Genomic DNA, 12,829 nt, shown 5'->3' with positions numbered 1-12,829 from the left:
AGGTAATTTAAAAAAATAAATAAATATTAATTTTTTTCCTTTTAAAAAAAATATAAATTACATATTAATTATTTATATGTGGCAGCTTTTTATTGGTCAAAAAAGTCAATTTTGAGCACTTTCACGCGCTTGTGGTGCGTGTATACACGCAGAGGTCCAAAATGGTAAATTTGGAACGGAATAAAGAAGAATCGTAGAGTAATAGGTCGAATTCAAAGTTTAGGTGTCTTTTTGAAAATCACGACCAACATTAGAGGGGTAATTATGTATTTACTCTTTTAAAAATAAGCAGTTAGTTACGTGTTTGGATAAAAGTGTTGAAACTGAAAAAAAAATTGTTGATGTGTTTGGTCAACAAGTGCTTTTATGTCTGAAATACCCTTCAGCTGTTAACAATATGTAGAGTTAATTATTATTAATTTTTATTTCTAAAATGATTCAAATTAAAATTAATATATATATATCTATATATCTAATAATTTCATGAATAAATCATTTCATCAAGATTAAAATAAAAATTCAGAATTGTATTGTTGCTAAATGTGAAAAGATACTAATTTTCAGACCAATAAAAAAGGAAAAGAGAGAAAAAAGAAAATATTCTTTCCTTTACTTATGTGTTATCTCACGTCGTAATTATTACATTTTTTAATTGAGAGAGAAGACTGAATGAACTTATCTAAAGTCGCGAATTGCTAACTTATCCGTATGAATTGAGGATTTGAGAGTTTAGTTGACTAATTTTTAAAGTTAAATGAAATTAGATTAATTTAATATTTTAAAATTAAAATTTAAATATTTACAATTTATATGAAAAGTATTATAAATTAAAAATTTATTTTTGTAATATAATTTAAAAATATATCTTAAAATATTGATGAAGTTTATATTTTAACTCTAAAGCAAAACTACGAAAAAAAAAAAAAGGGGGAGAAAATATATATTATCAAATGATTACAAACAAAATGTGACTTACTACAGAAAGCAGAATGGATCAGAAGTACGTCTACCTGTTTTTGGGTTCATGGTCAAATGACGTGCAATTATTATAAAGGCAAAAAAATCATTTATTTGATCAATTATGAATAGATTATAAGTTAGAAAAAATAAATAGGAAATATCAACTTCTTATTTTTAACTTTTTTAAGTCAAAATTAATTTTTTTTTTAAGCAATTTTCAAAATTACCGAATACTCCTAAGATATTTGACCAACTTATAATCTCTTCCAAACACCACTAAATGATTATACCACAAATAAGGCTTTTGCTTCACTTATTTGAACCAATGAATTTTGAATACTAAATGATTATACCACAAAAAAAGAATGCCCCACATTATTTTCCTCCCTCCCAACCCAGAGAACATCACGCCAGGTGTGCGTCCGTGCACTGTTTCACAATTTGCTTACGGACTTCGCTCCTTGTAATTCCACTTTATAGTGACTACTCTGAATCACCTTCATTCAGGCAAGTTCGTTATGCTTGTGTTTTCCCAGCTTACATTATTACTATTAGGTAATGCGGTAGATAAGAATATAACCTATTCTTTCTCTAGAGCTTGGATTGCTAGTTTAGAAAACAAAATCATACTCTTCTCATTGGATATAGTTACACATGACGACGATATGCAGGCACTGGGTGAGGAGAAAAACAGTTTATCAGTCTTTGGGCAATTGTATATTTCCTTCCATCTTACGGACAACTCTTTTAGCTCATGAAACTGATGCCAATGAAAACATGTATGGCACAAAACTGACATTCAAATGCGACATCCATTTTGCGAGGTTGTTGGACTAAAATCATATGTTAACTCTGGAATGTGTGTAATACTGATTATGAAATTCAAATGAAACCATCAGTTATGAGAACAATATAGACTGACCTGCTTTTAGTACTAGAACATCTCAGTATACCAATAATGTCCTGCATATTCGCCTGCATCATAGAAACATGAAGAAATGTCGAAAACTGGGGTCACTGTCTCATAGTTTAAGAGCATTTCGAGGCGAAACCAGACAGTAATCTTCTAATGCATGAATTAGTATTCTGGAAAGAACCCAAAAATGCAACACTGAGAAGGGCGACAGACTAATTTCAACTGAGTTGGCATTTCTCCGGCAGGGAAAACCAAGCATAGAAACTCATTCAGCATATCCATAAACCAAAGGCAGTAATGTATATCCAGCACCACCACACTACAGAGAACTGATTCCAAACCTTAGCCATAGCTAAAATCCTTCAAACATCTTTCTGAGACGTAGCTTGGTATGAACTAGGTTTGTATTAGTTGGTGTATCTCTTGATCGGAGTCGTAGCTGTTTCCCTTTCAATCTGGCCAGGCTGCCACCAATTTATACGACATTACTTAGCTGAGAAGCTCGTTTCTTTTTGTCTCTGAATATAAAGTTTCGTACTTAAATAGTAATAAGTGGATCCATTATTAAGATTCTCAATGTTATAAATCATGTCGAGTAGCTGAAGAGTAAAATAACATTAATGTTGATTCGCCTGTTGCAATAGTCAAGAAGAGCTTCTCAATAAGCAGGAAGGTATTTGAAGGCTGATCACTATATCATAGGCTTCCTAGAGTAGAACTAACGACTAATACAACTATACAACTTCACGCCAAATGATAATGATAGTGGAATCAGGTTGCTGCCAAGTGCCAACAAAAAAAAGAACAGCGCAATTTGGGGATACCAGTAAGCTAAACAAGAGTTGTAAACAAAATTAAAGTGCTTAGGTTCCAAATTCAGCTATTCAACACAAATTGTGTGAGGTTGTTGACTAAAATCATAAGTTCAACCTTGGAATGTATGTAAATTGTAATACTGGTTGTGAAAAGTTCAAACGAGACCATCACTTGTGAGAACAGTAATGCTGCAAGATTGACCTGTTAATACTACATTTCAGCCCATGACATAGCAGGCATTCTATGAAGAGAAGGCAAAAACTGGGGTCATTGTCTCATCGCTGAAGAACATTACAAGGCAAAACGAGACAGTAATCATATAACCCATGAATTAGAACTCTGGAAAGGACCCCAAAATGCAACACTGAGAAGTGTGACAGGCTAGTTTCAACTGAGTAGGCACTTTTCCAGCATGAATACTATAACCAAGAGCAAGAGTCTAAGAAGCATAGAAACAGACACACACAGACTGAACACAGAAGTTTCTTTTTTTTTTAACATTCAGAATCCATAAACAGAGGCAGCAAGAGATATCCAGCAGTACTAAACTACAAAGAACTGATTCCAGATTTTCGTCATAGCTAGTAAGCCTACAAACATCTTGCTCAAAACCGCACACTCCAAAAGACGCCAATAAACCACACATTGTACCTTATGGAACGGGTTCAATGTTCAGCGGGGTTTTAGTAAATCTAGAGCAACTCAGAAGGCTCTTCCTCCTCCTTTTTTGAGCATCAGCATAGGCTATTATTGCATAAAAAGGATAAAGAATTGCATGAGTAAAATAGAGAACAGGTTATTGCAATTGTATTATAAAAGCATAAATCTTCATACAGAAATACTAGTGCACAAAGGACAATCATATTACTTCAAACGGTAGATATAAAGTACTCTTTTCTTTTTTGTTTTTGGTATTTAACTCAAACTCCAACGAAATATTTAGCGAGGCCATCAGAACCCCCGTCACAGCACTATAAGACCAGGAAATTTAGATCTTGTCGATGTCGTCTTCAAACTCAATGTAATCATCAGCAGGATTATCATCTTCTTCATCCATATTAGCAATACCCTCATTGAGCCTAGTGTTCTCTGGCAACTCTCCATAAGCCTTCAACAACCTTGCCTCATCTGGCATATACTTCAGAATTACATCAGCCTTATCATCCTGGCAAAAACCCAAAAACAGAAGACAAATTCACATTATATAAGAGCTGACTAACATTAACAAGCAACCCAATTTTGTGACTAATCACCCAAGTAACAGTACAAAAAAGATCCTCACATCCAAAAGAGGGACATTTACAAACACAGAAATCTTCTTCGCACTCTCATAACATTTTTCTTTTTGATAGTTAATCAAAGATTTGTAATGCATCACATCGTAGAATAACCAGAATTCATCATTGAGCAAAAAAGGATATCAAGACTTCATATTTATAGTTTATGACCCTCAAATAACAACATATAATACAAACAAAATATGACTACTTTACATGTATACTCTTATGACACTCAATAATCAAATAACAATACCATCTTGGTCCTTTAAGGCTTACAACAACAGAAACATAGTGGAACTAAATTAGCTTGGCCAAATACACAAATTACAATCAGTCCATAAACAAAAAATATGATTCACCTACTCATTCTTTTACCTAACTTTCTTTTGGGGGAAGAAATCCATAAATTATAGACAACGTACAACCCGTATACAGATACATAAAACACAGCTGAAAAGACGCCAAGGAAAAAGCAAAAACACAGTTTTCAATCAATCAATGAATGCTTTCATCTAAATCCTGTACTAGTTGAACCTCTATATTCTTTTCCACTCAATTTTGGTCCATCAAAATCTCAAATTTTCAATAGGAATAACAAAGCGAGAAATAAAGAGAGAAAATCTCAGTTTTAACAGCGCCAATAAAGATAGAATTAAGTGCAAGGCTCAAATTCCAACTAAAAGTACTCCCTCGGTTCCAAAATACTCGCCACAAATTCCTTTTCGAGAGTCAAACCATATCAAAACTTGCAATTTATACTACTTCCTACACAGTTATTGAATATCCAAATTTTAATTTTAAAACACTAAACTAATCCAATCCAATTTAACTTCAAAAACTAGTCAAATCGACTCTCGATAAGCAAACGATAAGCGAAACACAACAACTAACTACCAAAACTATACCCGAAAAAAATTCTAAATCTGCAAGAAAAAACCCAGATCTAACCTGATAATCACGGAGACCAACAAGGATGATATCACCAGCAGCGATCCAAACCTTCTTATGCATCTTACCACGTATATGACAAAGACGTTTAGTACCATCAATACACATAGCTTCACATCTTCCATTACCTAACATACGTAGTACTTGTGCATATTCCTGTCCATCTTCCTTGAATACTAGCTCTCTCTTCTCATCATCTGCTTCGTTCTTTCCTCTCTTCCTGTTCTTTCCTCCCTTGCCCTTATTCTTCGGCATGATTGCTTCTTAGGTTTTGCTAATTTGAAAACGATGAATGAATGAAACCCTAGAAACAACTGAAGACAGCTTCGATTTTTTTCTTATCTGAAAAAAGGTGATGCAATTAATTTTAGTTTTATCTTTATATAGGTCTTTTTGTTTTTCTCAATGGAGCTAGCGTCGAAACTACGAGAGTCGGTTGTTTAGACTATTTTATCCCTTGGCGGTTTGGTAATGAGCCGTGATATGTGAGGACAAAATAGTAAATTAGTAAATTTCTGACGCAAATTTCAGTTTTTCTTTTTCTTCTCTTTTCTAAATGACTAAAGGAACATTAGTGTACAATTAAATTTTTCAATAACAATGTCGTTTGTTTAAATAATTTTCTATTAGTATAGTAGAATGTTTTTATACAAATCATCATATAATATAACATGGTATACAAATATAACAGTTACTATCTCCGCTTTTACTTATCACTAATTTTCTAATCAAATTTATATAGATATATGATAAAATAGTTATGTTATTAATTATTTTTATTAATCGGTGTGCCAACTTAAAATATGACGGGTAAAATTGAACGAAAGAAGTATAATGAAATATTATTATTAAACATAGTTATATTATTTATTTATACTATATTAAAAGTGTGAAGGACCTTAAAAATATTGTTTGAATCTTTTGTCCTTTATTAAAAATCTTTGTTTTAGACAAACTTGTCTTTTCACTATTTTTCTAATATTTAGGAGATGAAAATTAATTAAATATATTTATGATAAAACTTTTCCTTATTAGAAATCAGTGGAATTAATGACAATAAAATACTTTTTCCATTAGTTTGAGAATTCTAAATCAACTAAATTTGAATTTAAGAAGATTTGAAAAATCTAAAAATAAATATAAAAGCGTTAGAGCAAGAAAAATTTAAGAAGCACCAAATTTTTAAAAGTTTAACGTACATAATAAGAATATAATCAATGATTTTGTTAAGATTTGACTTTTAAAACAAGAAAAGATTTTAAATATAGAATAAAAATATAAAAACAATCGTATTACAAATATGGTTCAAATTGATGTGCCTCTGTTAGTCTCTAGCAGCAAGGAAAAGAGGTATCACGTGACAAATGCAAAAGTGATGATCCATCAACTACTTGAAATTTCTGGTGGTAAAATACATATGTGCTTATACTAAAATATATGTTTATGTTTACATTATTATATTAAAGTGTGAAGAATCTTTAAAAATTGATTTGAACTTTTTGCGCTTCATTGAAAATCTCAACAATAACAAAATTATTAAATTTTAAATAATCAAATGTTACACGTGCGAGGCACATACGATTAAACTAGTTATATAAAAATATGGCATTAACTATAACTTTTTCTTTCTTAAATATCTTTATTAGCATTCACTAATTGGATCAAATAATAATAACATATTCAACTTAATTTTACGAGTGAAACTTAAAAAAAGTAAGTAACATTAGACCTTATTCCTATTTCTTGACGGTAAATATAAAAGCGGTAACAATAAATTAAAGACCTTAAATTTTATAATACACAAATTTAAATTAATTAAATTTCAATTAACATCTCAAACATCGAAGGCAAATGTCCCAAGAAAATAAAATATATAGAGAGGGAGAAAGATGTGGAGGAAGTATCAAACATGTAGAAGTCAACTCAGATAATTGTAGTATTAGATTGCGTACATCAATTGTTCTTTATTCTATTGTGATATAAATAGGAAATTCTTTTCTTTCCCTGTTATTTTCTCCTAGCAGGATAAATTCACTGAATAAGATTTTAGATAATGTTCTACCATTATCACAAAAAAGCATAACCTATTTCAATAGATTTCCTAATATTTCATTTATCACATTAAATAACTCATTTCATCTTAATTTACTTGTCGCTTTTCACGTCATTTATCAATTGTTGGAGTTGGATCAAACAAAAAAATTGTAAATATAAAATGTAGCTACTCAAAACCAGCACTAGTATTATAAGTTGCAATTTTTATTTTTAGCAAAAAGATACACTTCAGCGCTTAATTTGAATTTAAAAAAAAAAAGTTTCAAACACTTTGGGAAGATTATCAGAGCCTTGTGGACATTCAGAAATAATGCCAAAAGACGTACCAAGGAATAGTATACAAAACGTTTTGGATGAGCATCTTACATTTACCACATTCAATGTATATAAGACAGCTCGGAGGAATAACCAATCAATGAAAGAACATGAACCGCCCTTTTTCGATACAGCTAAAACTATTGGGCAAACAAACAGGTAAAGTGGTTTGAATTCTTTTGTTAACTGTTGTAACCACTGGTGGATGTGATTCCAAAACTGCTAAGCAGATATCTTGTTTATTGCAAGAAAGTTTTTGCTAGCATGCTGATCGAGACATGATGTAGTGTGCATTGTTTACCATGGCATTCAGGACAAACTAATTGTTTCGAAACAACGTTAAATTATTTAGCACTTGCAAGCTGAGGTTCAATTGGCAGAAACAGCAGTGGAATAAGAAAAATTCATTGCAAGATGGACAAGATGACTCAATGCTATGAAAGCCCAATGGCCATTGGCCAGAGCTCACTAACAAATTTCAGTAAGCATAGACCATGTAATCAACCATACTATACAACATCAATAAGTTTATGTGCCACCTTCGATATGTTATCCATGCTTTAGCAGGAATGCTGTTTACCAGAAGAAAGTTTGTCAGCATGTTGATGATACAAACGCTACTAGTATTACATTACATTAGAACATTTCAGAGGTAACCAACGTTCAAAAGTTTGTCAGCATGTTGATGATACAAACGCTACTAGTATTACATTACATTAGAACATTTCAGAGGTAACCAACGTTCAAAAGAAAACATTCTTTCACTCATCAATTCCATTTACATCCTTTTTCATCTCAGCATGGCCAAAGTGATTTAATACAAAATACTTCAATACCTAGCCTATGGCAGTGGGTACCTTCATCTAAACTTTGCCTTACATGCTTTTATCAAACCAGAACCATTGGGCGTTGAACTCAACCAAGAAGCAAAAAGAAAAGTATCCATTGACAAAGGAATCAACTCCTGATAGTAAGTTCAGCCCTGAGGTGGAGTGTACCATTGGTGAAATATGGACTGTCCTCAGCGATGAAAGAAGTCCATGGTATGGCAAATAGATTGCGGTAGCCAACTGCCTTGCCCCCTGTAAAAGTGTAGTTACCTTTGTACTTGCTGACATATTCCTCCCCTGGTTTTGTTCTTGCTGCAAATTCATAATCAACAGCAAAAGTCACCGAACCCTTTTCCTGCATCCCCAGAAAGAGACCAAAACAGTGGAAAGAGCTTTGCTGATCCATGTTGCAATGTGCAGACAGGAAAAAACCCTGTCCTCCTAAATGAAATGCTTGAGAATACACTCTTCCTGAAGGAAATAGGTTAGCACATTCCTCCCGCTTAAGATCCAGGTAGACTACACATTGTTGCCGTGGATGTTCAAAATCAACCACCTTGACAGGTCGATACTTGTAAGCACGCTCCACGAAACGACGACTAGTGGAGGATGATTCTTCTGCAGCCTGGGTTCGCTGACGATGAGGAGCCTCAGCTTTATAAAAGAGAGCCTCAAGCACAAGCTTGGATGCAAATTCATGATCAAAGTCATTACATGCCAGAACCTTCCGAAGCTTTCTACAGCTCATGAAAGGAAAACGGATGCAACGACCAAGTCGTGAACCAAGGATTTCTCGCCGTTCTTCTAACTGTGGATAATGAGTCCTTGTCCACTTCAACACAAAGTCGTACACTGCATCCTCTGATGCTACCTGGAGATCATCACTGGACAAAATAGCCTCTACTCCAGCAAGAGGCAACTTCATGACCTCTTCCTGAAACCTGTCCATAGACAATGAGCTCATTATCAAGCACATATAAGTGTGACAGCTAATCAAAACTCACCAAAAGCAGCAGTAAATGGAAACAGATTTTTCACTTGTACCCTGTCCACATTCAAAACAAGTACTTATGGGCTATGGAAAGAAACTTTTCGTTCTTTCACAATTACAAATAAAGAAAATGCAATAAAATTTTGAGTGACGAAATGTAGGGCAGAATTCCAAGAAAAATTTCTGGCACAGGATAAAAAAGGCCTCCTAGAAAACATAAATTTATAACCACTGTATCGAACAAAGTGTGCTGTGGAAACTGAAATATCATTATATGGAAAACAAACAGCTGCATTAGAAGTTAGAAAAAATTAACAGAACTAAGAAGAAAACGAGTTTGGTCTGTAACGAAACAAACTTGGTAATATCTTTGTATCTTGCAGCTAGGAATTGTTCTGCGGCATCAGTCAAAGGCTGAACTGCTTCAGCCATCAGGACGCTAGAAGGAAGCTCCAAATACAGCAAAGCAGACTCTGGAGTCATAGGTAAATTACGCAGTTGCCTGCTACAATACCGCATGCAAGAAGCAACTTCAAACTTGTCGGCCGCCATGAGTACATCCAGCAAAGCAGGTGCAGTATTAGTGGTCAATGTATTGCTATACATAAAATTCAGGAGCTCCATCAGTGCGGCTTCCTCTGCTCCATGAGAATGAACAAAGAATATTTATTTCTCACAAAATTAATAGGAATTAGTACAGCTTCTCTAAGGTGAAAATATTTGACCCATAATTGTCAAATCACTAACATAGATGCTGACATAGCAATGAACATAAAATGAAAGAAAATTCTCTATGCTTTATATGTTTCTCATAAAAAGGGAACCATAAACTATACTCACACTAACATAGATGCTGACATAATAATGAACATAAAATGAATGAAAATTCTCTATGCTTTATAAGTTTCTCATAAAAAGGGAACCATAAACTATACTCACACAGAAAGTACAGTTCAAAGTAACAACCGACAAGACTGCAGTTAAAAAAAAATTGTCTTAAATTTCTGCATACCTGAAGCATTAATTCTAAGAGTTACTTGTCTTTGCTCAGACTCCCTCATCCCATTGGAGAATAGCTACATAAATTACAAGAGAGCTCTGTTGATTCTTCATGTATAAACTCAAGACAGCATAAGCAGCTTGCATATGAAAATGAATTTTACCTTGTAAAAGAAAGGGCTCTTTGCTGCTAAAATGGGGGAGCTGATGTGTAAGGTTTTTACTTTAACAACTCTTGGAGAATCGAAGTTCCAAGATGAATCATCAGCATTATTAGCTTCATCTCCTGCAGAAAAATGTCCATGGCTTGATTATCTTTTTCATGGTACTTTGAAGTAATTGTCAGAATCAAACAAAATACAAGTTATGAACACCAGGAACAACTGGAAACATATATGATACTGCAATAAGGTAAGCATCAAAACTAGAAAGCAGAAAGAAAGTGAAGGACAATGCAACAGTATTTACAAAATACACAGACAAAGAAATGCTACTACTCCATTCTGCAACATATAGCAGAATCAAAGGGTCAGTACAGACGTGCTGCTCTTTAAATATGGTTCCTTTCCTTTTTACTATATACGCATCCTTGCAAGAGAAAGTTTTCTTATGTAACACAAACACTCTGTTAGAGTTTGTTGACAGAATGCTTGGAGATCACCATACTTCGAAACAAGATATCCACATACTAATTCTTTTATAAGCATCCACATTCAAATTTAAAATATAAAGAACGAAGACAGCAGCCTTAGCTTAGGCTCATGGTTCCGAAGAGATCAGCAATTGGCTCATTGCCAAGCCCTTCATATCTCTGACATAAATATGTTTCTGTTCTATTTCTTTTATCTTTATATTCTAATTCAGTAGAGTAGCATTGAAGTAGCAAGTATTTCAACAAAATGCATGAAAATTAAAGGAACCTCATTGTTATCGAGGAACAGAAGTTGGCAGAAAAGAGATATATGACTAGGTTTGGTTAAAATACCTGAGTGTGGTTCTTCGATCATTGCAACAACTGATTCATCTTGATTTTCGTTCTCAACATCTTCAGTATCAATTTGGTTACAACTTATAACCTGCTCTTCAGGACAAGCAGTGATATCCAGTGCTGCAAACGAGTGGTACATGTTTGGTTATCATCAGAGAGCGAGTAAAACCCATTCCAGCATAACAAAGATCAGAAGTCTAATCAATACGCATAACAATCATTTCAAGGGACGCTAAGGTGTATTTCATTGCCCACTCCCCCCGCTTCCTCTTTCCCCCAACAAAATGAAACATGTAATTAACATTTAAGAAAAGAAGTAGTCGAAGTTGAAAATAAGTATTTGGAAGTTAAATTTGAACTTGTTCATGAATTTCACTTGAACTTCAGCATTTGCAAATATTGATGGACAAGCCAGCAGATATTGAAATTCATTTCAGTAATTTGCAACTGTTGAAATATTGTTTATCACCAATAAGAGATCCAAGCACAACTCAACCTTTCATGAACTTTTTCTCTAACTTCAATTTAAATTAGTCAGAAACACAAGCAAATGAAGCTTAAATAGATACCTAGTTCATACATTAGCTAGAAACTCAAGCAAGTGAAGCTTAAATAGATACCTAGTTCATACATTAGCTAGAAACTCAAGCAACTGAAGCTTAAATAGATACCCAATTCATAAATTAGCTTGAAACTCAAGCAACTGAAGCTTAAATAGATGCCCAATTCATAAATTAGTCAGAAACTCAAGAAACTAAAGCTTAAATAGATACCCAGTTCATAAATTAGTCAGAAACTCAAGCAACTGAAGCTTAAAATAGATACCCAATTCATAAATTAGCTATAAATTCAAGCTAACTGAGCTTAAACGCTTGATTACAGAGCATAAGATAAAGAGAAAAAAGGAGCAAAAAGTTACAAACCCATGTCCTTCTTGATATCTTCTCTACGTCGTTTACGATTACGGGCCCAATCAGCTAAACTCTGTGAGTGAAAGCTATCTGAATCGGAGTGTGGGTCAGCCATAATCTCGATCTGCAAGAGACGATCGGAGAAGTTACTATCGTTGAAGGCGAACCCGAAATCCGGGTCACGGGTTCGGGTCGGAGAGTATTCCGGGTCCATTACTGCGGTTCTCGGATCGAAAAGATCCAAATTCTGATCCTTCATCACTGTGGGTTTTGCTTTGTAATTGTCTCCGAGACACACAAGGGTAGAGAAAAATGTGAAAGGAGGAAGACGGGGAGCGGGGTTTTCGCTTGGGTCAGCTATGACGTTGAATTATAGATTGACAAATGGCTTTGTTTCATAGGATTCAAGCCTCGTTTCGGTACCCAGAATGACATAAGTAGGGATATTTCACAAAATGAAACAGAAATGCTAAGGGTTTTATACGTCAAATGGATTCTCTCGCCTATTAAATTAGTTTTTTTGAGTTGGGCTCTCCCATTTGGTTTATAATATTGGTGCTTTCATTGAGAGTCTCATACATGGGGGTCGTGACTTGGAGTGATGATCTATGTGCTAGTAGTGGTGGCCTGGATTCGAGGGGTACCAGCCATGACCAACGAAGAGCCCATGACTCGAAGTGGTGGTCTGGACCCGAGGGGTGCTAGCCATGACCAACGAGGAACAAACCACGTGTGGAGCCGCGTCTCGGAATGGTGGCTTGTGTGCCAGTAGTGGTGGCCTGGACCCAGGAGGGGTGCTAGCTGTGACCAACTGGGCATA

At 34.4% G+C, this 12,829-nt stretch overlaps 2 protein-coding genes across 2 annotated transcripts; both read right to left on the bottom strand.

Moving 5' to 3' along the window:
- Positions 1-3,472: 3,472 nt before the first annotated feature.
- On the bottom strand, positions 3,473-5,353 carry LOC107839243 (eukaryotic translation initiation factor 1A). Its single transcript, XM_016682653.2, has 2 exons — positions 4,921-5,353; positions 3,473-3,857 (listed from the first exon to the last, which is right to left on the bottom strand). The coding sequence occupies exons 1-2, from the start codon at positions 5,173-5,175 to the stop codon at positions 3,681-3,683; spliced, it is 432 nt and encodes a 143-aa protein (XP_016538139.1). The 5' UTR covers positions 5,176-5,353; the 3' UTR covers positions 3,473-3,680.
- A 2,543-nt stretch (positions 5,354-7,896) lies between these two features.
- On the bottom strand, positions 7,897-12,491 carry LOC107839244 (BTB/POZ domain-containing protein POB1). Its single transcript, XM_016682654.2, has 6 exons — positions 12,022-12,491; positions 11,096-11,218; positions 10,275-10,396; positions 10,124-10,187; positions 9,470-9,749; positions 7,897-9,061 (listed from the first exon to the last, which is right to left on the bottom strand). The coding sequence occupies exons 1-6, from the start codon at positions 12,266-12,268 to the stop codon at positions 8,248-8,250; spliced, it is 1,650 nt and encodes a 549-aa protein (XP_016538140.1). The 5' UTR covers positions 12,269-12,491; the 3' UTR covers positions 7,897-8,247.
- Between the last annotated feature and the right edge of the window lie 338 nt (positions 12,492-12,829).

This window comes from Capsicum annuum, chromosome 8 (assembly GCF_002878395.1).
Source record: "Capsicum annuum cultivar UCD-10X-F1 chromosome 8, UCD10Xv1.1, whole genome shotgun sequence".
Lineage (NCBI taxonomy): Eukaryota > Viridiplantae > Streptophyta > Magnoliopsida > Solanales > Solanaceae > Capsicum > Capsicum annuum.
This window is presented reverse-complemented; position numbering and strand designations above follow the sequence as displayed.

What these genes read in the sequence shown, in the direction of transcription:
- LOC107839243 (XM_016682653.2), bottom strand. Translation starts at nt 5,175, where the DNA reads ATGCCGAAGAATAAGGGCAAGGGAGGAAAGAACAGGAAGAGAGGAAAG. An exon ending in TTGGTCTCCGTGATTATCAG is followed by an intron (nt 3,858 to 4,920) that starts GTTAGATCTGGG and finishes GGTTTTTGCCAG; the next exon opens with GATGATAAGGCTGATGTAAT.
- LOC107839244 (XM_016682654.2), bottom strand. Translation starts at nt 12,268, where the DNA reads ATGAAGGATCAGAATTTGGATCTTTTCGATCCGAGAACCGCAGTAATG. An exon ending in AGATATCAAGAAGGACATGG is followed by an intron (nt 11,219 to 12,021) that starts GTTTGTAACTTT and finishes ACTCGTTTGCAG; the next exon opens with CACTGGATATCACTGCTTGT. An exon ending in AGATACAAAGATATTACCAA is followed by an intron (nt 9,062 to 9,469) that starts GTTTGTTTCGTT and finishes GTCTATGGACAG; the next exon opens with GTTTCAGGAAGAGGTCATGA.